At 37.5% G+C, this 25,890-nt stretch overlaps 1 protein-coding gene across 8 annotated transcripts in view; it reads right to left on the bottom strand.

Moving 5' to 3' along the window:
- Positions 1-25,890, bottom strand: part of LOC136873912 (transcriptional repressor CTCF) — a 393,845-nt gene that overhangs the window by 63,074 nt on the left and 304,881 nt on the right. For 7 of the 8 annotated variants that reach the window (XM_067147244.2, XM_067147245.2, XM_067147243.2 and 4 more), the window contains one exon: positions 3,839-4,060. The exons of the other annotated variant lie outside the window; for it this stretch is intronic. In XM_067147244.2, coding sequence (XP_067003345.1) covers positions 3,839-4,060 — 222 coding nt within the window. The remainder of the gene's footprint in view (positions 1-3,838; positions 4,061-25,890) is intronic. 8 annotated transcript variants of the gene reach the window in all.

Genomic DNA, 25,890 nt, shown 5'->3' with positions numbered 1-25,890 from the left:
AATATTTCTCGACTAAGTAAACTTGTTTCCCCATCCCGAGGTGGTGCAGCTCTTTTTAGACACGCCTCCAGTGAAGGGGAGTTACATGTACCATTTTTACCGCACAGCAACCTTCCTGCCATTCGTAAATCTCAGGCAGTACGATACCAGGAATCAAACTCAGACTCCCGAGAACGGCAGCTAATAGTGCAACCACTACGCTGGCACACATTATTAACTACAAAACACAGACATGTAGCATGACTGATGCGTGCTTGCAATGCGCGGGTCGAACACAAAACTATTCACCTATTTGTGCAACGTCATCAGATCTGCAGTAGGCCTACGCTACGGAGGCGGACATTTCTTAACTACGAAACACAGATGTACCGCATGACTTTGAAGTGTTTTCCTTGTGTGGGTCGTACGGACGAAAGTATTCACAAATTTGTGTGATGTCACTAGAGTTGCAATAAGACTTGTATCGGCTTCGAAGTGGAATCATCCTTTTTCTTTGATGAATTACGTTGGGGGGGGGGGGTGTCTTGTATGAGAGATTTTTTTCATTTTCTTCGCCTCAAAGTAAAAAACGGTATTTATGGTCCCTTCAATGTCACAAAGTGGAATATGTGGATCCTCTTTGATCATTTTCCTCACAGCACCAATGTTTTCCTGACTCACAGCTGTTGCTGGGTGACAGGGACGAGGTTCATCTTCAACTGACTGTCGACCCCATGAAAACTCCTGAAACCAATTACCAACTGTGACCCTAGAAGGGGAAGCCTCACCAAAAACACGCATCAAAGAAGAATGGCATTCTTGAGCACTTAAATTCTTTTTATATAATCATAAAAAAATCATTGGGCGAAAATTGCGACGCACAGATCCATCTTGCACCAAGTCTGATTCAGCACTGCCTGTGCTTTTTCCCGCACTGTGGAGGAACCATCGGTGGGAGGGGTTGTGCAGGCATGTTCCAAGGTCGAGAAACATCGCTCTTTGAAATGAAAAGAATTCCATTGTCCGCAGTATTACAATTTACGGACTGCTAAAAACTTTCGGCATAGCCTTTGTTCTCGGTTCTGAAGGCTGCATGAAAATATCAATGTCACTAATATCAAAGGCTTCACCAAGTGAAAATTCTCTCCTAATTAAAAAAATTCATAGATCTATAATCTCTGTATATAAGCATCTAGCATATCCATATGGCAACTCGAAGATAAAAGTCCGCTTTACTCAACTAATTTTAGTTATAATTTACATATACTTTTTCACATAGTATTGTGGAAGTCTCTTGAATATAAATGCAATGATTAAACTAATAATGTTTTACAGATAGCAATGTACTTATGCAAAACCTTTACCCATTTTTGCTTATTTATTGACAGTACTTGAAATTCAGGTGCATTGACATAACAGTGGGAAAGGAAGAATAAAACTGGAGCAATTATTATGTAGCACACACATCTACAGAGTGAAAAAGGCTTTTGTTCACATCTCTTACTCATAATTGGACTCTTCTGGACCTGGTTGAAAACTGCATATTTGCCATGTTGTTATGGTAACCGTAGGCGCTAATGGGTATTGGCAAATGGTATTCATTATCACTGATAATTATTTAAAAGCAATTCATACTTTTTGTTCTGCACACAAAAGTTAACAAGCCGTCATTAATATCTTCATTTTCAATTTTTTTGCACAACAACTTCAGCCCAGAGCTCTTCTCCTCATTCTTTACATTGCTGAAAGTTGGAAACCATAACTTCAAACTGGAGTAGATTTGTGATATAAAATTTTATTATTGGATATTGTCTAAGGTGTCTTACCAAAAGTTGGGTAGTGAGAACTTGACTATCTGCCTGATCTTTCTTTATGATTTCCAAAATCATCCATATGTTAACATGATGAGTTACAATCATCTGCTGAAATCTACAATTCCTTTGACTGTTTGTTCTCTGAAAAGGGCTTAACGTAGATTCATGGACAATCCAAGTATTTGAAGGAATTGGTACTCTTCCCCTTCTGTTATAGAATTTGCTATTGGTACGACTGATTTAATTACGTTTATAATGTATTGAATATCTCTTCTATGTCATTCAGATTTAGAAACAGCAACACAATCAGACTGTTAAATCATGGTTACTGTTGTATGCCTCTTTTAGGCCTCAACTATTTTTCTAAACAGATTACAGAAAATGAAAAAAATTTCCTTTAGACCATACATGACGAAAAAATGTGATGTTGGAGAGGTGTTGGTATATGCGTGATTGGTATTTGTTATTCATTGCCAAAATTTTTGGAGATGGAGAGGTAATTTTATTATGGAGTGTTATGACGGAATGAAATGAAATGAAGCAATGTTAACGCGGATTGGTAAAAGTTGTGGTATGGTGGATTGGAATGCAATGACGGAATATTGTTGTTATTATTTAGCCTTCTACTATAGGAGGTGGAATCTGAAAGATGGCTGGTTTGGTATGCAATCGTGTAATGTTGCTGTTGTAGCTTATTTTGGAGTAGGTCAGGGAACAATAAAGGTGATGAAAATGCTGAAGCAAGAAGGTTGCGTGATGAGTGGGTACGTGTGAGTGATAACAAGCAGAAAGTTGCAACACCAGCAGTAGAATGTACATATAGACCCGGCTGAGGAGGTAAGATGGAGTTGGTTTTGGTCTATAACTGTGGCGTTAGGTCTTTTTGTTTTATTGTTCATTTTATTTTGTATATGGTGGAGAGGGGTGGCTTAGGTTGGACTACGTTTATTAATTTTATTAGTTATTGATGTTTTAAGTGTGAATTTAGAATTAGACAGGGGAGTAGCTGGACGTGGCATGAAGAGACGGAGGATGACTACCATGGTGACCTAACTTTTGAGGTCACGTTTCCGGAGTATCTGACGGGCTTCATGGCACGGCCAAGGTGTACAGTAGCAGTAGTTAGTATTTATTTATTTATTTATTATTATTGTGAACATGTATTCGGGGATGAACGCCTGTTATGTTCATTAATAAATACCTAAATACCTTTAGACCATACATTACTTTAGACTTGATTTTTATTAGACATTTTTGCCTTACAACATTTTATTATTGAATAGGTAACTTTTGTAGTAATTTTTTAAAATAAGGAAATTTTCTTGCTAGACATTTATGTATAACTGACCTCTGTTGTACTACGACCATACTTTTCATTAGCCATTTTTCTTGCTAGATATTTATGCATAACAAACCTCTCTGCTGTAGACCTATTGACCTGGAAGCAATTTAAATACAGTCCATCGAAACAATTATTTCAATGTATACTACTGTACAAGTCGTTTTCTACCTTCTGATGCCAAATACCAACCAAAATTCTGGTTATTCGAAATTGTGTAAACTCACTTTATTTTGGTTAACAGAGGTTTTCTGTATATAAAAAATCGATACCGTATATTTTACGGGTCTATATAAGCTGATTTTCACTAGCATCCCAGAAATATTAATACCATGCACATATATTCCATTTGCAGTGCAAGCTTAAACAAAAGTAACGAAACGCCTCCAGCAATTTTACTGAAAATTCTTTACTAGAAAAATACCTGCAGGATAGTGACTATTAAGACCTATTTTTAATCATTCAATTCACAATCAATCAGTTTTCCTCACAAGAAGAGAATTATGTATGATATTTTACTAAGAGGTTCATAAAAATTTACACTATTTTCAAGTCTAGAAGTTAATAAATTCAGGAATAAAAGTGCCTTATCACATAAAGATAGGTTCATTCGTAGACAGGCTAACTAGTATATAACCCAACAATATTATTTCCCTTATAATTAAATTTCTAACAACACAAGGAATTATCTGGCAATAAATCTCACCTGGATCTTCTTCTGTCGTCCTAACTTTAGAGCCAGAGCCTTTTCTTGAGCAGACGAGTCTGGATCATGCACTGCCATATGCCGTATGAGGTTACCTTTATGTCGGAATGCACGCCCACATTCAGGACATTCATGAGTTTTTTCTCGAGGAGGAGGAGGAACATAGTTTGGATTATGATATAAGTTTTGATGCCTTCGGAGAAGTTGTTTTTGGCGGAATGACTGAAACAGCAGAGAAAATAAAGATGTTGGTTGAAGAGGGAAGGGGAGGAACCAAATAAGATAAGAAAATTAGGACAGCAGAGATACTATTGACTCTTCTCAAAATGAAATGGTAACCAGCTAATTCTGATTCACACCTGAAAGTTCACTGCTTCTCGTAAGAGCTTGTAATCAGAGCTGTTATGTGGGTTAATTTATAAAATACAAAACAGTAGATTTTCTTCCACCAGAAGATGATACCTAGTTGTACCTTCCCTTTTTTTTAATTGATCATCTCCAACACCACCACCATCACTTGACTCTTCATCAATCATTCCTACATTTTTCATTGAATCCATTTTTTTCCTTCAAATTTTGTTCCAATTTTCATCCAATTTCAATATTGTTTATCTGGATGATTTCCAGCTTCAGTATCCATTTTCTTGCTACTTCAACAAGTCAAAGCAGCTTAGTATACCATAGAATACTTTAAATGACATTTTGGATCTAATTTTTTTTAAATATATGAGTAAATTACTGGGAGCTAACTTTTAACCTTCCACTGCCCAAACCTACTGTTAAACCAAAAAGTACTCAATTGTTCAATTGTTGGATTTTATAACGTACACAGCGCTTGCATTAAAAAAAAAAAAAAAAAAAAAAAAAAAAAAAAAAAAAAAAAAAAAAAAAAAAAAAAAAACTTTAAAAGGTACTCTCAGTTTGTCATTTTGAATTCTACAAAACATTACAACCTTAAAACATACATATTAAAAATGCGATGAACAGATTAGCAAATATGAACAAGAACTGGTAGCATCTCTTATTGCTGACCTGCTTATATGTTCCAAACTGATAAAAAAAAACATGATCACTGCCATCTTCACACTTTATATCCTCGCTTTTGGTTTCAGATGCCAGATGTCATTATTTCAGGAACCATGAACTAAAGAGCAGGACCAACAAACTTAATAAACATAAGGTTTACAACAGTCTTTAACTGCAAAGCTGCTCTTGTTGGAATTATGATCAAGTTCATTTGTGAGAAGCCTTGTTCTCGCTCACTACTGAAATTAGGATGCATGTCCATATTAAAAGGGAGCAGCAGAGATGATAAATATTCTTGTTCAGAAGATACTCTCAAAAACCTCTTAGAATTTGTCTTTCAGAAAGCTTAAAAATATTTGCATAACTTTCTTATTTCTTTTCCCCCAAATGTCAAATCAGGATTTTCTGGCCAAGTTGCACTAACCAAAACTCCAACCCATTCTGGTATTTCACTATCATCTAAAGTTAAGAGGCAGTTCATCACATGCTTTTCCAGGCACTCACAGCATCAATATGATTCCTTTAACCATTGTTCTTTTTTCAAGGGGTATGCCTTTCAATATAAAATGTGCTTTTGCTTCCAAGTAAAAATTAAATAATGAATGAATTTACAACATATTCAAGCTCTCTTATTACTAAGATAATTTAATAAGGCCTAAAGAAAATCTAAAAATAAAATAAAATTCTATGTAAGTTTAAATAATGTTAATATTATGATCAGAGGAACACTTAAGGAGTTATTACAGCTTCTGTTTGATCCTACCTCATGATACGCTTTATACAGACCAAACGTTCAAGGGCTTGGGTATATTCTGCTCTATACGGGAGGTACATTTACAGTATATTCATTCATTCATTCATTCATTCATTCATTCATTTCAGATTTTACTGAAATCAAATCATTCACTCTTGAATACTTCTAGGCAACATTTGGATTATATTTCATCAAGCCTCCCTGAATTACATGTGGCAGAAAATGCAACAATTCATGACCAAAGGGGTTAAATAGACATACATAAGATATGCCAAAGGTTGAGATTTAACTCTTATTAAGAACTGGAGTACAAAGGAGCACAAAGGTAAAGAAAGGCATGCTCTTGTTTAAGTAGCACACTCCAGCTAAAAGAGTGGATCCGAGAATACCACGGCTTGTCATGCAATGAATGGAGAGAAGGCATTAAAATGACCGTGAAGGTGTCAGTATACTAGGCAGATACCAGAATGAAAATATCTGTCAGTGCTGCCACAAAAAGACCGAAACAACTGCCCACGCTCAGGCAGCATGTCCACAGTGTGAACTTTACAGAACTTGAGTAATCATACAGCCAAATCATCCACCATTAATGCATTGACGAAGAAAGCATTTAACGTGTAAGAAGAGGTACAGGGTCTCTCCACTGTTGGCAGCAACAGATGGGTTGACATCACCTTCCAGCTCATTTTCCCCAGGGCTACATTGTAGATCCCATCATCAGATTCGAGACCCAGGAACTAATATGAAAAATATGCAGAAAAGAGATGTATCACTGGTTCAATGATAGGAGCCAGAGAAAAAAAAATGGAAAATGCCTAAATTCTTTGCTGATTTCTGTAAAAGGTTTGGTCTTACCAAATACACCATCTCCACTAAACCTCTAGCAGAAGTATTTTGGGATAGACTGAGAAATTAATGTTGGCTGGCCGGGTAGGAGAGGTGGCGGTATACAATTTGAGTGGTATTGTTGATCAAAGAAATTTACAGTAAGATTAACCAAGAACTGCTATCAAGATGTAACACACATCATTGAAAAATAGTACAAGAAAAAAACTAAAAATTTATTCCTAATTATTGTATTCTTGATACACTTTGTTTTTGGTGATGAAAGCTGATGATTGAAAGTTGTATTTTAACTAGCCATTACTCATGACACATTTGACTGGTACAACTGGACGTTTAAAATTGCTTGATTTTTTGACCAGATAAATTCATAATTTTTCTGTTATCATTCACTGTGTCCTCTATGCACACAAAAGGCTATAATAGAATTAAAGTCCCCTAAAAGTTGAAAACTGTGATCCCCACTCTTGAAAGAAGCCCGTCAGTGGCCATAAAGGTGATCCCGTTCAAGTCCTGTTGGGGCAGCAAAAGGTTTCACCCCCTCCCTTCCTACCATCGCATCATTCATTTCATCTCAAGAATTCCTCTGATGAGACTGATGTCAGGAAAGGCATCTGGTCATAAAAACTCACTATGAAGATTCATCTCACTTCATACCCAACCCCGTGGAGAAACAGCACAAGGGTTGGACATATAACAGTATTTGAAAGAATGTCAACACTAACAATAAACAAGTGTACAAAACATATGTCCAACACAACACAGAATTTTTTAAATGTTTACGATTTTAGTGTTCTCCCCAGAAATTTTCATCAGTCGGGTGGCAGGAATGAGTAATCGGGCAGGGAATACAACATAGAAAATGAATATGATAAAATCTCACTGTATCGCCCTTAGAGCATTAATAGTAATATCGGACAGGTAAACATCAATGTAAAATTGAACTACAGTGTCTGTCAAAAGTTTAAGGGCACCCCTTCAAAACTGAATGTTCTCTCCTGTCCTTAAATTAATGCAGAATTCCATATTGTTCCCATATCAATCATATGCTTACCACAAGTGAACTTTTCTGCCAAATATCAAAATTTTAATCTTTAAAATTAAGGGTGCTACTACGATATTTCTATTATGAAAATACCTTTAAAATTACATACTTGTGTTGGGGAAAAAATCAATTACTCCGGAACGGGTGCAGCTGTACCAATGCTTTTTGGAATGGGTATACACATACCTATGAGGATTCCCGTGCACTTATCACTTTTTATTGTTAACAATTGTGAAAGCCATTTCACGCCTTCCACTTCAGATTTCTTCACCTTCCAGAGAGAAAAATGTCCGTTTTTTCTTTTTTATTCTGCCGCATTCTAAATTCGCTGCAAATGAACTTGGAACTGCCACGGTCATTTAGATTGTAATATCAGGAGTTGGTAAAATTGGTCAAACAGCTGATTCCCTCCTTTTCAAACAATCACGGTTTGTTTTGTTGGAAGAGTGTTAAAGGTTGGATCAATTTCCCTTTAAAAAAATAAATAAATAAGTAAATAAAGGCTGGAAATGCGCCGGAAATCTGTGAATAGTGGCAGATTATTGGGATGTGGAGGAGTGACTTGAGCTATAGGCAGATTGCAAAAAAGCTTGAAGTGAAAAAAACGTGTTTTGAATACAGAATCAGCAAGTTTAAACGTACTGGTACCGTACGAGAGTCTTCCAGATCAGGTAGACCTAGGTAACCACCGACCGAACTGACCGCAAAATACTTTGCTTATGTAAAGAAGATCATAGAGGTAGTTTACCTGATCTTTTGATTATAATTAAAGATTAATTGCATATTGACATCAGTCTCGAGGCTCTAGGATGCCATCTGAGAGATGCTGGGTTGATGTCCTGCGTAGCCTTGTGCAAGTCTCTGTTAAATGACTTGGCTAAGGACAGACAAAGGCTGTGGTGTTTCCAGAGGCGCAATTGGCTGAAGAAAGCATGGCGGAAATGTGTTTTCTCAAAGGAAACAGATTTGAATTGTAACCTAGACGACAAGTGCAAGTAAGACGCACTAAAACAGAGAAGTATCTGCCAGCCTGTCTTGCACCTGCTGTTGAAGTAGGAGGAGAGGCAGTGATGATTCGGGGGTGCACAACATATGAAGGGCCTGGAGAATTCTACATGATTGATGGTACTGTTGATAGTCAGGGATACGTGCAAATCTTAGAGGAAGTCATGGTTCCATCTGATCACTAGGCTAATAGGAGAACATTTTCTTTTCCAACAAGACAATGCTCCCAGTCACCGGAGTCGCCTCACATTGAACTGGTTGAAGGATCAGGAAATCAAACTGCTACCATGGCCAGCACATTCTCCTGACCTTAATCCCATAGAGAATCTATGGAATTCCATGGCACTGAAGTTGGCGAAAAGGAAACCCAAATCCAAGGAAGAGCTGAAGCTGAATCTAGCTGACTTGTGGCGAGAGAACAACATCCAGAACTGCAGGAAGTTAATCGACTCCATGCCAGACTGAGTGAGAGCATGCCGAAAAGCCAAGGAGGTCACATTGAGTACTAACAAGGTTAGCATGTTCCAGGAATTTTTGTAGAATTTTTCAATAAATGTGTTGTTAGAAGATCTGAACCTTGTGTTTTTTTCATGGTGTCCTTAAACTTTTGACAGACACTGTATTTTAGTGTTATTTTCAAGAACAAGACATAACAAAAGTATTTTGAACTTCTAGTGTTCCACTGCTCATTTATAATCATGCAACATCGGTTGCTGGGGAGTTCCATATGGGTTTGTGACGTCATGCGGTACCAAGCTTGTTCGAACCCCACTGTCGGCAGCCCTGAAGATGGTTTTCTGTGGTTTCCCATTTTCACAGCAAGCAAATACTGCGGCTGAATCTTAATTAAGGCCACGGCTGCTTCCTTCCCACTCCTAGGTCTTTCCTATCTCATTGTCACCATAAGACATATCGTGTTGGTGTGATGTAAAGCAAATTGAGTCACATGCGTGAACAAATGTCTATGTTACATTCCCTATATATTTAAAAAAACATCAATAAAGATTACTGTTGACTGCGGTACATGGCTATGTGAGAGAACGTAACATAGACTTTTGTTCCATAAACCAACAAGTTAGAAGTGCATGCGCTCACTCGTTCACACATAATGGATGCATACAGAGGAGAGTAGTGTTATTTTAAAGTTTTAGCCTAATTATAATGATCTGGTGCGTACAAATACTGTTCCATTAAGTGTAAAACATAATTGAACTCGTTTCTTTACAGTGGTTAAGATTACTTTAGAAAGTAACTACTGTGCTCTTCCATCTGGTACTTCAACACTATAATTTGCACATCTTTATAATTATTATTATTACATCATCTCGTTACACATTAACGGCAAAATTTGAAAATGTATAACAAATATATTCAAATTGATATACACGGAAAATAATAATAGCAACACTGTAAGTTATATTTTTCAATTCACTTGTAGTTTATATTCTGATATGCTGTTTTTAGGTTTACATAGAAACTATGATACTCCTCCTTCAAGTATTTCACCATATCCTGAGGATCTTTCTTTTTTCCCTTCATAATCGGCAGGTCATCTGGATTCAAAGGAACAAGGTCAAAAATTGAAAATGTCTCACCAATGATGACATTTCTTGGTGCCAAAACTGAATAATATTGGAATGGTATTATTGTATTGTGTGATTATCTAACGTATACAACACCAGGCTCATCTTTAGTAAATTTTATCCACATAGCCTCCGTGATTTTAGTTCTTTATTCTCCATGATAACCCTGGTCAATGGTTCAAAACTTTTGAAGTCATTTCTGTCCATCTCTACTATTTCCTAGTTTCTTGAAATAAAAGATTCTCCTATCATATACTTCCATTCAGAAGGAACGTGGACTGTAGAAACCTTTTTCTGTTTTTTAATTAATGCGAAGTCTCTGTCGCATGGTAGGAAGCTGTGTCCCGAACAGAGACATTTTTATGAACTTCATAAAAAAATCCTGAGGAAACAAATTTCCTGAATAGTACAAGATGTAGCCAGTTATTATTTTGTCCTACGCATCGATCGGACCACACAATAAGTTTCTGCTCTGCAAACTGCTTGGTTGAAAGTTTTCAGTGATGTGTTTTAATAAACATGATGTTATTTCTGTTGATCCTCTCTTCCCAATTGTTTCATTTCAGAGATAGGAAGTTATTTTATTGTGTCCCATGTCATGTATAACAAAATTGTACGAAGACAGCTGGCGTTGGTAGTACATGGATGAATGCGTGAGTGTAGGGCAGAACAGAACTTGTTGCAGATCGACACGAAGGACAGTTACATTGTCATTCCTTTTGGCAATTTCACCATCATTGTGCATGGCTTTATACGCTTGATCGGCTTTGTAATGGTGCAGCATACTATCAGTCTGTATTTTCTTCTGCTCTTCTTCTATTTGAGCAGCTTGAAGTTTGTTAAACAATAAGTTACAGTATTTACACGTGTGACTTCGTGGAGAGCCTATTTTCAGATTCATTTAATAAAAGGTTCATTGATGGTATGTAAGGCTTACTTCAGCCTCAGAGTGTTTTGATTTAAAGGCTCTGTACATTTTAGCTAAGATTAAATCAGGTGACAGGTACTCTTTCTCAGTTTTGTGTCGAGAATAATGGCTGGACAGCCTCGGGAAGCTGTTTTTGATCTGCAACTTTGTTTTTGATTTTATCTTTTAACAGAGTGAGGATGATTGAAATGCTTGCCCCTCTGGTCTTTAGGAACACTGATCCCGTCTTTCTTATTTCTCTGGAGAGTATGGATACATCCATGCGAAAATGAAAATGTGTGCATAAGGGTAATTTTACAAACTTGCAGAGATACTAATCTGTAAAGAAATGTGGCTTTTTTTCGAGAAGTTGCATCAGTTAGTCCTTTCCTTCATCTGTTAGGTTCCTCTAAGTCAACACATTTCATTAAATAAAGGGTCTGTTCCTCATAAGATAATTTGTAAAATTCCAGGAAATAGGAGAGTTTTAATTTGCAACTCAATTCTTTACACCCAGATCTCCTACATTGACAACAATTGAAATTATCTGTTGGTTTCTTATGTTCTTCTACATGCTGAACTCTCTTACTGGTGTAAACTTTCCCACTATCCCTTAATTGTTTACGTTCCACATCTTTCAAAACACTGGGGTCACTTTTCTTTTTCCTGCATCTGTTTTTCGTCAACTTGTGTACACTGCTTGGGGACAACAGTACATTACGATCACTACTATCGTCTGATTGCATGACTATGGTGTCAATGAGAAACTAAATAAACTCAGTAATACAAGACTGAACACACCAGAACAATCTCCAGACTAGAATGTGTTCATTACATTGCATTCAATTTGTGACATTGTCAGTGCTCGCGCAGGAAACGATGTAACAGAGACTTTTGTTCCATTATTTTTCAAGTGCATTTCTCTTCACAATTTCTGGAATACTATAGCCATGTGTTGAGATATGCTCAAACTACCTGCAAATACAGATCCAGGACACACCATAGATGTCTATTCCATGAATATCTCAAATGCCACGAAATTGTAACATAGACGTTTGCTCGCACATATGACTCGCTTGTAAAAGGAATCAAGCTCGCATGCGATTACACACTAATTCAGACATCGCTTGTGCACATTACGTGATAGTCAAGCTAAACATTTAAACTCCGATGTAACTGATGCAATTATGCTGACAATAATGAAGATTTATCATTTAAATAAACAATTCTACAGTATTTACGTTTTAATTTGGAGCACCCTGTGACTCGTATGAATTAATATTATGTAACTAGCATGTATCTAGGTTGTGTTTTAAAAATAATATTTATGCCATTGCTGCAAAGTTTCTATTACTGATGTATAAGAGGAGTGATCTTTTCTCTTTGCCTTCCGTAAAAGGGCTGATTATCTATTAATTCCTTGACAATTTTACAACAATTTATATGAAACACAAGCAACTCATTATTTTACACTTTACGTCACTTTAGTAGGATGTGAAGTTAATGACGTAGGAATCTTAAGGACTAATGTTATTATATATACACAGTAAAACCTCGTTAAGACGTTTCTGCAGGACACAAGGATAAAGGATGTATTAAGTAAGAAAACGTACAACTGAATACACGGATAAAAACTATCCAACAGGGATATGGAAACACTAGGTATGATGTTACGTCATGTATCCACGAGTACAGTAAAAACTATATCTACAATTTCTAAATATGAGAGTATAATATTTAAAGGTGCAAAAAAACATGAAAACAAATATGAAAAACCTTTTCTGCTAGGGATTCTAAAATAACAGTGCACTGAAAGGTATGAAAAACATCAGACAACAAAAATATGGAAAGGTTTGCACAGGGGGCCAAGAAAATATCCAGTATTATTGCAGATCACACACTTTCTTAAACAAATGGTAGTAGAAGTCTTTTATTTCGGACCAATGGATTATTAAACATTATTTTCTGGTCACACTCTTAGACAATGAATTTGAGGTTACACTCAACTATGTGCGACCTGCAACTTTGACTGCCATTTTGAAACTTTGATTCGAACGACATGAAAAATTGAATCGAAACTCAAAGATGCCAGTTTCGTGCTACCTCTGTAGGCTTAAAGATGTGGGTGCTGATCCACTTTCAGATAGATTTTAATTCTGTCCTGATTCGTAAGGAATTTAACGATTTTTTCCGAATCCATAACTAGGCTGTCACAGGACATATATATACCACGCTAGTCAACTTCAGTCGATTATGTTCCTAATCTAGATGTAGGCTATATTGAGAAAAATACATGCTACCCTTCACCGTACCACTCAACAAAAAATCAATTTTTAATTTCTGAATGGAATGCAAAATACAAGCACAAACAGGCTCACTGTGTTATTCAGCAATCTTGCTGCTAAGCGGCAAGCCAAACTAAACATTCTTGAGTTCATTCCCGAAGGTGCAACTTATCCTGTGAATTTCAGGAATTTAACGCCTTTCCCTGCTATCACGCAACTGTAGCGAGGACCCTTCTTTACTTGAGGTGGAAATCATGTTCCTTTCACAAGGGAAGTCACATTTTCAGGGCTAGGAAAAAAGTGATCGTACCAAACGGTAATAACAAAAATTTGTGACAAGATAAGCGAGGTATTTTTATATAGATTTAATACGATGAGAAAGGGACTTAAAATTTACGATGTGCTAAGCAGGAAAACGTGTTAATGACGAATTCACTAACGAGGTTTTACTGCATATATTGTAAATAAACTGTGTAAGTCTCACAGTCCAGTTTGGTTGTTCTTTATATCTAATATCTATTTTTTTCCAGACTGACCTACATATAGAGATTTTATGCACTTAAATTACTTTATAAGTAGCTCATTTCAATTTTATATCTTTGTTTTTTGGTATCTTCTTTTCACGAATTTCTTTATTGTATGAGTACCTTCCAAAGATAAAAAGCATAGAATTTAGATAACTTTCATTAGCATTGACAAGTGGACAGAGGAGAAAAAGCTGGCTCATAGTTAGCAAATGAAGGAGTACTGGAAGAAGAAGAAAGCAACAACTCTACCAAAGAGTAGATACGAGCCCCGTGGTCCTCAGTAGGCTTAAACGACAGAGGAGGAGGAGGAGGAGGAGGAGGAGGAGGAGGAGAAGAAGAAGAAGAAGAAGAAGAAGAAGAAGAAGAAGAAGAAGAAGAAGAAGAAGAAGAAGAAGAAGAAGAAGAAGTATTGACAAGATGGACATTTAATTCGATATATTGGTGTGATATATTATTTGTCAATACCGACCATTTTAATATCAACCATTATGGTTGAGATCCTCGCCTGCGAACCATATGACCTTGCCGCGGTGGGGAGGCTTGCGTGTCCCCATGAAGCAGATAGCCGAGCCGCAGGTGCAACCATATCGGATGGGTATCTGTTGAGAGACCAGACTAGGGAATGGTTCATCGAAAGGGGGGTAGCAGCCTTTCGGAAGTTGCAACGGCGGCAGTCTAGATGATTGACTGATATGGCCTTGTAATAATACTCAACATGCCTTAGCTGTGTTGATACTGCTACACGGCTAAAGGCAACGGGAAACTACAGCCGTAACTAACTCCCGAGTACATGCAGCTCTCTCTGTATGTAAGATGTACTGATGATGGCTTCCTCCCGGGTAAAATATTCCGGAGGTAAACTAGTTCCCCATTCAGATCTCCAGGTGGGAACTACACGAGAGGGGGCGATCATCAGGTAGATGGATACTGACATTCTGCGAGTCGGAGCGTGGAATGTTAGAAGTTTGAATTGTTGTGGTAGATTAGAGAATCTGAAAAGGGAGATGGATAGACTAAAGTTAGATGTAGTTGGTACAAGTGAAGCACGTTGGCAGGAAGAATAGGATTTTTGGTCAGGCGACTACCGAATTGAAAATGAAAAATCAAACGGGAAATGCAGGAGTCGGTTTAATAATGAATAAGAAAATAGGGCAGCGAGTAAGCTACTACGAGCAGCATAGTGAAAGAATTATTGCCATCAAGATAGACACCAAACAAATGCCCACCACAATAGTGCAGGTCTATATGCCTACTAGCTCAGCGGATGATGAGGAAGTCAAAAGAATATGTGAAGAGATAGAAGATTTAATACAATATGTAAAAGGTGACAAGAATCTAATTGTGGTTTTTTTGTTTTTTTTTGTTTTGCTATTTGCTTTACGTCGCACCGACACAGATAGGTCTTAAGGCGACGAATCTAATTGTGATGGGAGACTGGAATGCAGTGGTAGGCCCAGGAAGAGAAGGTAGTAGGAGAATTCGGATTGGGACAAAGGAACGAAAGAGGAAGTTGGCTGGTTGAATTCTGCACTGATCATAATTTAGTCCTTGCCAATACTTGATTCAAACACCACAAACGACGGCTGTACATATGGACGAGACCTAGACACACTGGAAGGTATCAAATAGACTTCATTATGATTAGGCAGAGATTCAGAAACCAGGTGTTGGATTGCAAAACTTTCCCAGGAGCAGACGTGGACAACTTGTTGGTCATGAAATGTCATCTGAAGCTGAAGAAATTGAAGAAAGGAAAGAATGCAAAAAGATTGGATCTCGACAAGTTGAAAGAAAAGAGTATGAGGGACTGTTTCAAGGAACATGTTGCACAAGGACTAAATGAAAAGGCTGAAGGAATCACACTAGAGAAAGAATGGATAGTCATGAAAAATGAAGTCAGTAGGGCTGCTGAAGAAATGTTAGGAAGGAAGAAAAGATCAACTAAGAATCAGTGGATAACTCAGGAGATACTAGACCTGATTCATGAACGATGAAAATACAAGAATGCTAGAAATGAACAGGACAGAAAAGAATACAGGCGATTAAAGAATGAAGTGGATGAAGTGCAAGGTAGCTAAGGAAGAATGGCTGAAGGAGAAGTGCAAGGATGCCAAAGGTTGTATGGTTCTAGGAAAGTTAGATGCCGCATACAGGAAAATCAAGGAAACCTTTGGAGAAAGGAAATCTAGGTGTATGAATATTAAGAGCTCAGATGGAAAGCCACTTCTAGGGAAAGAAGACAAAGCAGAAAGATGGCAGGAACATATCCAACAGTTGTATCAAGGTAAAGATGTAGATAATTTGGTTCTGGAACAAGAAGAGGCTGTTAATGCTGATGAAATGGGAGACCCAATTTTGAGGTCAGAATTTGACAGAGCTGTGAGCAACCTATATAAGAACAAGGCACCTGGAATGATGACATTCCCTCTTAATTACTGACTGCCTTAGGAGAAACCAACATGGCAAGGTTATTCCATTTAGTGTGTAAGATGTATAAGACAGGAGAAGTCTCATCCGATTTTCGGCAGAATGTTGTTATACCTATTCCCAATAAGGCCGGTGCCGACAAGTATGAAAACTACCGCACCATTAGTTTAGTATCTCAAGCCCGCAAAATTTTTTAACACGTATTATTTACAGAAGAATGGAAAAACAAGTTGAAGCTGAGTTGGGAGAAGATCAATTTGGCTTCAGAAGAAATGTAGGAATACGGGAAACAATCCGACTTTACGTCTGATCTTAGAGGATCGAATCAAGAAGGACAAGCCCACGTAAATTGCATTTGTAGATCTAGAAAAGGCATTCGATAATGTTGATTGGACCAAGCTATTTACGATTCTGAAGGTGATTGGGATCAGATGCCGAGAACTATCTACAAACTGTATAAAAATTAGCCTGCAGTAATAAGAATCAAGGGCTTTCAAAAAGAAACAGCAATCCAGAAAGGAGTGAGGCAAGGTTGCAGTTTGTCTTCCGTCCTTTTCAATGTTTACATAGAACAGGCAGTAAAGGAAATCAAAGAGGAATTTGGAAAGGGAGTCACAATCCAAGGAGAGGAAATCAAAACCTTGAAATTTGCCGATGATATTGTTATTTTATCTGAGACTGCAGAAGATCTTGAGAAGCTGCTGAATGGTATGGACGAAGTCTTGGGTCAGGAGTACAAGATGAAAATAAATAAGTCCAAAACAAAAGTAATGGAGTGCAGTCGAACGAAGGCAGGTGATGCAGGAAATATTAAATTATGAAATGAAGTCTTAAAGGAAGTAAATGAATATTGTTACTTGGGTAGTAAAATAACTAACGATGGCAGAAGTAAGGAGGATATAAAATGCAGATTAGCACAAGCAAGGAAGAGCTTTCTTAAGAAAAGAAATTTGCTCACTTCAAACATTGATATAGGAATTAGAAAGATGTTTTTGAAGACTTTCGTGTGGAGCGTGGCATTGTATGGAACTGAAACATGGACGATAACTAGCTCAGAAAGAAAGAGAATAGAAGCTTTTGAAATGTTGTTACAGAAGGATGCTGAAGATGAGGTGGATAGATCGGATCACGAATGAAGAGATACTGAATCGAATTGGCGAGAGGAGATCGATTTGGCTCAATTTGACGAGAAGAAGAGATAGAATGATAAGACACCCAGGACTTGTTCAGCTGGTTTTTTGAAGGAAGTGTTGGTGGTAAGAACGGTAGGGGTAGACCAAGGTATGAATATGACAAGCAGATTAGAGGAGATGTAGGATGCAATAGTTACATAGAAATGAAAAGTTTAGCACAGGATAGGGTGGCATGGAGGACTGCATCAAACCAGTCTATGGACTGATGACTCAAACAACAACATGGTTGAGATTATCAATTAAATCGAACTTTCTCATCCAGGGTGTAACTCTTCTCTTTCTGTTCTCCATGGCCGACTGACAACAACATATCGAACGTATTTCGCCAGAAGGGCGAATGCACCATTTAAAAATAATTTCAGTATCAACAAAAACGTGATTTTTACTTACGTCAGTAAAGTAGTATTAATTTTTTCTATACAAATTTATGAAACCTTATTTATTTTTCATTTTTCTAATAAAGATTATTTACCACTGAACCCTTTCATTTGTCACTCCAAAAGTTAACAAATGTGAATTATTGGCATATTCGCCCTTTTGGTGAAGTAAAGTTTCTCCTATTCACCCCTACGTTCGCCTTTTTGGCGACATATGGAAGTTATATTCAACTTTCCATTTGTACTGCTTTAACTAGCTCTATGTTTATTTTGATACATTTGTACCTGTTTTAAGGATACGAGTAGCCTATATCAAATAAAGAAGAAATGATAAACTGGTATGATTTATTGAATCCCAAATCAATAATCAGCTTTAATTTATTGCATTACTTTAACAAATGTGTACAGGTGCTCTAATGGCTGCGTGATAATGGGAAGGAAAACATTGAAATTGATTTAAAGTTCCTTTGGGTATTCATCTTCTTCATCAGTTTCCTCAACTTGTCTTCAACATTTCCAGAATTCGGCAACTGTAGGTATTCCTGATGGTAAATTGGTGGGATAATGCTCATTGATTATATCTTCTCTAGGTCCTTGAATTTCTTCATAGGAAGAGGAAGTCGTGTCTCGTAGCCCTGTTGGAGCATCTGCTGCTTTTTCTTATATCTTTTTCTTCTCACTGGCAGCATTTCTGCAATTGTCTCACTGTTCTCAGAAAGTGTGTGGGTGATATGAAGCCACTTTTCTTCCTTCAAAAATGTGACTCTTTCCGGTCTAACTGCTAACATAGCTCGCAGCGGCTGAAATTACGCTCACGCTGTGCAGCGGGCATAGCCCGTAGTAAGGTTTGACAATTCACTAAAAATCGAGAACGAGCTATGCACGCATTCTGGTGGTTACATCGTGTTTCTTCATGTATTAGTTACGAGAGTATTTTAGCAGATGGCGGTATTAGACCTAGTCAGAAAATTTACAATATTTTCGACCAGCATGCATCAGTAATTTTGTCACTCAGTGAGCTCTAAAAGACATGGCTTCTCACAGCAAACATGTGCTTGACGAAAGTTATATTTTTATATTTTAAGATATATTGTAAGTTTATGTGCAAATGAACATATTATTCACATATGAATTCGAAAGAACTTCTTACCTTTCATTATGACTGGAGTTCGTTTTACGGCCTACCGCATATTCCCTCGTATTTCATATTTGCGTAAACACGAAAGATTGTCTACATGTTAGTAAAGTTGTCTGTTGAGAAGAGTGTATTTTCTCTTTCTCAGAAGTCTTTTGTGGTAAATAAAACAATAATTTTACATTTAAGTAACTTTTGACGAAATTTATCAATTAAAATAAAATTTCATAAGAGCTCCCATTTTCATCATTGTAATTATTACTATTATTATCGAAAAATTATTTTTATATCATACTCAATATTGTTGTTGTTTTGTAATTGCTATACACATTTTATATTAGCAAAATAGGGTAAATATAACAGTATTTCAGAAAACTGTACTTGCTTAGTTACCCGTCAGAATATTTTTCTATTTGCAAAACCCGATATAATACATAAACAATTTTAAAATCTCAAGTGGTAGTTGGCATAATACTTACAGCATTTTTCAAAACTAGATGCTCAAATAAGCACAAAGAAAGGAATCATGCAAATATCTCCTATATGTACAGAGATATAATGTTTTAAAAATCCTTAAAAATGCCCAGTCCAGAACATACGTTGGCCATGTATCTTCCACAACTGTCTGTGGTCTCGTCGATAGATAACCAAATTGGGTGGCTCCCGATGTCGTCCCTGATTGCGTGTAGATTGGTGAAGAAAGTACCCGAATGAATATTCTTCGTAGAATGAAGGTATTATCGGGAGATTACCTTCATTACAACAGGGCCAGATCCATGTTAAAATTACTTGTAAATTGTTTAAACGAGAATGCAGAATACGGCAATCGTGCATGAATTCATACCTTTTCATACTCTGAAGAAACGTAATTTTTACGTAGGGTCGACTCATGAAGCAACTCTCTTCCTGCAAAGTCCTTGAAGAGAGCTCTAATCTCAGCATGTTCGACCTTTTAGAGGGGTATGTTGGCACTTAAAAATGCCCTACAAACTCTGGAAGAGAACTCATCCGAGTGCTGTTGCTGATTGAACAAAGGTTGTATCAGCACTTGTTTCCTCGATTCCTTTTTTTAAAATTCTTCAACTTTTAATGAGTGCCCACTTGTGGCTTTATGTTTGGAAAATTGAAAACCCTTCGAAATCTTGATCTGAAAATAAATAGGTAGGTACGCATAAGTGAGAAAAAATACATTGAATGAACGAAAATAAAGCATTGTGGACTATGAAACTATTTTCAAATATTGCAGTAAAAATACGAGCACCCTCTCAACGATCCCATGAAAAAGCAGCAAATCCAAACGTCAATTTCCGTCTCGGAAATGTAAAATTTGAGGATCTAACGGGTCTACACTCCAAATTCTTAGACTACTTACCTAGTAGGTAGGCACCGTATGCTGCACATACGGCTTACTTGAAATTTCAACCGTTTGATCAGTAATATCTTTAAGAATGTGAAAACGTCAATAAGAACTGCAACCACCTTGGTGAGAAGCGAGTGACAAGACCACATGGCTACCAGAGCCCGTGTACTATTTGTATCAAGTAATTACTGCAGTTCCAGAAGAACATGGAAAAGTACAAGCAATTACCTCATCCTTGCTTAACGCCTATTGCTTATATCGTTCATAGTCAGGTCCTTGGCTAAACGGCCAGTGTCGAGGCCATTAGTTCGAATGGTCCCAGATTTAATTACATCTGGTTAATTCCTCTGTTCTGCGGATTCAACTATGATACACACATCATGCCACACCACTAACCACCACAGAAATATGCAACAGAGGATCTCTCCACATAGGGTTGGATTCAGGAAGAACATCCGGCTGTAAAACATGTCCAAGTACACATGTGCAATGTATTGCACACCCATGACCCCATCCAAATGTGGCAAAAACAGAAGAAGAAGATGAAGCAGGTATCATTCATAGCCTGGAAGTGCCTTATTATCCCATGTGGAACATGCAACAATGATAATTTGTGTGTAACTTCATTTATGGGATGAAATTCATGGTGCTCATTCTTGCAATTTAACTTATTGGACAATGTATAGTCATCAACATGTACTGTATGACAGTCAACACTGGCGTGAGTAGTTAACCTCTTAACCGGGGAGTTTCCAGTGAGAAACAAACATCTGTAGTGGGGAATATATTTTGACTGAAAACGAGTTAATTTGTCATGCCCATTATCATGATGTGGATGACGAATTACCTTGTCATGCCCATTATGCTTCCATGAATGATGAAATAACTCATCCCGCCCATTCTATGCTTCCACAAAAGATGAAATAACTCGTCCCGCCCATTATGTGCTTCTGCGGATGACGAAGGAATTCATCCCGCCCATTACGCGTGCATGCCTTCGCGGAAGACAAGTTATCTAGCCTGCCTTTTTTGACATAAATATGTCTTATGGCTGGTGGCCATCTGAAAACTTGCATTACGGAAGTTAGCCTCATAAAAGGTGAGATGGAAGTGTAACCCTTACAGACTGTGATGTAAGGTACGGATCGATGGTCATACGGTGTTTCCTAGCAACAGTGCAGGCTATGTCTTATGGTTGGTGGTCATCTGAAATTAGAAGCCATTGATGGATGGCCATAACCAAGAGATATATTTATGAACATTTGATTTTCACAAAGGGAAAAGCAGTTTCTTTTGATTTGCACTTGTTACTTCAAACTATAAGTCAATATTTGATTTGACTTCTTGTAACTACATTATGAGACTACGTCTGACACTAAGTAACAACCAACAAAACAATGCCACTGTTGCAATGAAGTATGTTATTACAAAACATGAATTTGTTTTATAACAAAACAGCAAGAAAAAGCGGTGAAAAATAAAAGTAAACAGGAATTGTAAGACAATAATCTTCAAAATCATTTTTCTTCAACGAGTTTCTATTCTATACACCTTGAAACACAGAGCTGGACAAAGTCCAACCTTGCAATCTGGGCATTAATACTGACCTCCTTTCCTAACACCATTGTCATAACATATTTTGTACCTCCTTGTCACACACTTCTTTTTGTTACTGGATGGGAAGAAGTCTGGGAAATGCCTCTTTGTAAATCGTGTTGGTGCACGATTCAATGATGGCCCTTCCACTTGTGGGCTTCTCATTCCACTGGTTGCTTCTCCAAGATTTTCTTGACTATCTGTTCGGCCAGCTCAACCATAATGTGCAACCCGTCTTTGGTTCCTCCATTTTTTTTATACAGCTGAAAAGAATTAAAACAAACAATGTCTAGCAAAAGCATGAGGAGATTGAAGTAGTACTTCTTTACTCTTTCTCGTGCAATAGGATATGCCTCCATTTGTCCATCACTCTTATCTACTCCACCCTCTTATTGTAGTCCACTGCTACCTTGGGTTTTTCGTTTCACTTTGTTCCTTTTCTCAACGTCTCTGAAGGTCTCATCCTGAATCGTACTAATCATGGTAACTTCCCTATTATCTTCCCAGCGCAGGACCATAATCTTGACCTTACATCTGGCAATGTGCTCACCTTTCTTCAAGCGTTTATTCTCTACAAGTTCCCAAAGTCTGTATCCTTCCTAGTGAATATAATAAAATTCCAAATATACTCTGAACCACTCTCACAAAGAACAAACAATTTGAAACCGAAGTAACTCCTTTTCAATGGTATGAATTGCTTCCACTGCAGCCTTTCTTTCCACAGCACTAGTGATTTATCTACACAAATGTTTTCCTGTGGTGTATACAGTTCTTGGCACTTCTTAATTGGATTCAAAACAGGCGAGATTTTGAACATGTTGTTATCTATCGTAAGTCTTATTGTCAACAAATAACAAAATTTCAACGATCACTTTGTTGAAGAATGGTTGTCGAGATGGAATCTCAGTGACTACAGTTCATAAGTGGGCTTCTTTATGATTCCTTGAAAAATGAGAAGGGATAGGAATAACTTTATCTCTCGTGTGGTAGTTGGAGTCTGATCCCGAGTTTGCGACCGAGGTTTCAGTACCGTACGCACTTCAAGAAATTGTTCTGCGTATTTATTTATCTGCTCACATATTAGCTTGATTAGACCCTCCGCTATAAACCGACTAAAATAGTACAATGGGCTTGCTTTGTTGGAATCACTTACAAAAATATTTATTTTACTGTCTGATAAAAAAAGTAAAAGGAACACGAGGATTACCTTGGCTATGTCACTGCGAAGTGGCTGCATCACTTGTTGTAGGCAAGCTACAGTAATATATTCTATCTCTTCTTCATTTTCAGAAGCAAGTTCACTGTCACTTTCACCACTTGTGCTGTCGTTGCTATCCAAAGAGTTGTCATCTAATTTGTCATCTGAATCAATAAGACGAAGAATAATTTCATCATCCAAACGAACGCGCTTAGCCATTATGTATGGAAGAAAATACAATGAAATATTGGCATGCACTGTCGCGCAGCAAGTCTGAAACATACTGACATCTATGAAGCGATCCTAGAACTACACTCAACAACAATAAGAGACGAGATAACACGTCCCGCCCAGCAGATAATTTTCGAAGGCTCTAGACGAGTTAACTCGTCATTACCCAATTGAGTAACAACTATTGGTAGACGAATCAACTCATCACGCCCGGTTAAGAGGTTAAGGCTCCATTCGCTGTTTTTATTTTTTAGTAATTTTATCTATGTTACAAGTTTGTTTATTCCTAATGGCTTTACCCATGTTGGATTTGTTTTCACATTTCATAGTTTTAAGCATGTTCAATTCATAATAATTTATCATCGATATCTATGTATTATTTTCCCGTCCTCAACAAATAAAGTCCTGAAATTAATTGCCTGTGGTTTAATGTGCCAAAATTTTTGAACTTGACTTGTATTTAAACCTCACCATTACGCTCATCATCTTTGTTCATGATACTTCATTCTACAACACTCTTAAAATCCCACAGGAGAAGTGAGCACAAACATGCTTCATTTAATTCATGTTATGTTTCTGCGCTCTGCCATGCACACGGCCCCATAATGAGCATTGGCTGGCTAGGGGTAGCAAGGCTTCATGCGAACCTACTACTGTGTTTGGAGTCAATGTTGTGGATGGAGCCTACACTCTCAATTCCAGGCTTCAGTCGCACACATCTCTACTTAGTCTTTTACCTTATCATAATGAGAATAGCATATATTATTTTTGCTTGTCTGTTCAGATTAGTTTTGTGCTTTTGGGTTAAATTAGTACTGCTGATGTACAAGTAGCTGCATTACACTATCTGTATAATGGAAAAATGGAAAACAATATTACATACGGTCTTAAGAGCATTAAAACCAAAGTACATATTCTTCAAAGCATGAACAAAATTCCAAAATAATTGCTTTAAGCATTTTTAGGCAATAACATAAAAAATAAGCACTAATCCCTAGTTTAGACCATTTTGGGTGTAATAACATGCTGCCCCTTGGAAAAAAAATTAAATTATTCTTAAATGAGCATAAACTAGTCATCAGTCAGCTCAACTCTTTACTATTTGCCACGTCAAGGCCATGACTACACAACACCAATCTCCAGCTTCTCCAGGCATACTTATCTAACATCTGAAACTACGAGCATGTGAAGGAAGAAGTGAACAACAGACTTATCTGGCCCCACTGATGGAATTTTCGTAACTGTCTTCCGAGAAGACTCTCATTTCAAAATTAGGTATGCTGTCTCCAGAAATAGGTGACTATGTATGAACAGTGGTTTCTTAACCCGTAGAGTGGGGCTCGCTTCAGGTGACGCGGCTGGAGCGAGCCCGATGGTGGGCGCGCGTCATGTGAAGCGCGGAAAGTTTTTATTTTTTATCTCCGTTACGAAACAAGCGGTAGGTTTGAAACTTTCTCTGTATGTTCCGAGAGGTGCTGCCATCTGACAGAATTTTTTTCACCTTCGTGTATCTAAGCAGTTCTCGTCTAGGAATCCCCTTATTATCTGCTACATAGCTGCGTAGCGCAAGAACAACCTATGTGGCGCTTGGCGAGAAGCTCAGTCAGTGTGCCACGACGAGCGTAGTATTTCGTGTCCCGGTGTGAATGTTTTCAGCTCTCATAAGTTGTTTTGTTGGTATATAAATTTATATTGTGATTTATTGTTTTAATTCTACATGTAGCGTTTCCTATTTGTAGTCAACATGTCCAAAAGAATTGTAGATCTTCCGAGTGATGATATACGGGATATTCTCGAGCTCAGTGAGGAAGATAGTTGCAGTGATTCTAGTTTAGATAGTAATGGTGAAACTATCCCGCTATTAGATGTTCCAAGCACGAGTGCTTCCGTCGGAGTAGGCCTGTTGCCTAGATGCCGTGGACAGGTGTCGAGTTCGAGCTCCGATGAGAGTAGCGAGTCAGAAAGTGAGAGTGATTTGCCTCCTACTCCGCCTAATGACTGGGATGTAAGGGGATGTAGGAGAGCCCGATTTCCAGCTACATACCAAAGTGGAATTCAGGACGAACTTTTAAATAAAAAAGAACCGGACGAAATATTTGAGCATTTCATTGACGATGAACTGTGCGAACTTATTGCAGAGCAAACTAATCTGTACGCTCAGCAGTCAATACAAGCTAGTATAGGAACAGCTAAAATGAAAAGGAGAAGCAGGGAGAGGGATTGGGTTCCTACTAACAAGGAAGAAATAAAACTTTTATTTGGGATCTTTCTTCTTCAGGGTATAATTCAAAAGCCGAAATTGTCTCATTATTTTTCACGTAATAGATTGTTTGCTACGCCTGTGTTTTACGAGACCATGTCCGAGAAACGTTTTTTCCTTCTACTGAAATTTTTACATTTCTCAGATAATGAGGCTTACGATCGGCAAGTATCCCCAAAACTCTACAAAGTGAAGCCAGTTCTAGACATTCTTGTATCAAAATTTAAAATGTCCTATTTACCAGATGATCGTCTATCAATTGACGAAAGTTTACTCCTTTGGAAAGGTCGCTTGGGGTGG

This window comes from Anabrus simplex, chromosome 5 (genome assembly GCF_040414725.1).
Source record: "Anabrus simplex isolate iqAnaSimp1 chromosome 5, ASM4041472v1, whole genome shotgun sequence".
Classification (NCBI taxonomy): Eukaryota; Metazoa; Arthropoda; class Insecta; order Orthoptera; family Tettigoniidae; genus Anabrus; species Anabrus simplex.
The sequence above is the reverse complement of the archived record's forward strand: the minus strand, read 5'-3'. Positions and strand labels throughout refer to the sequence as shown.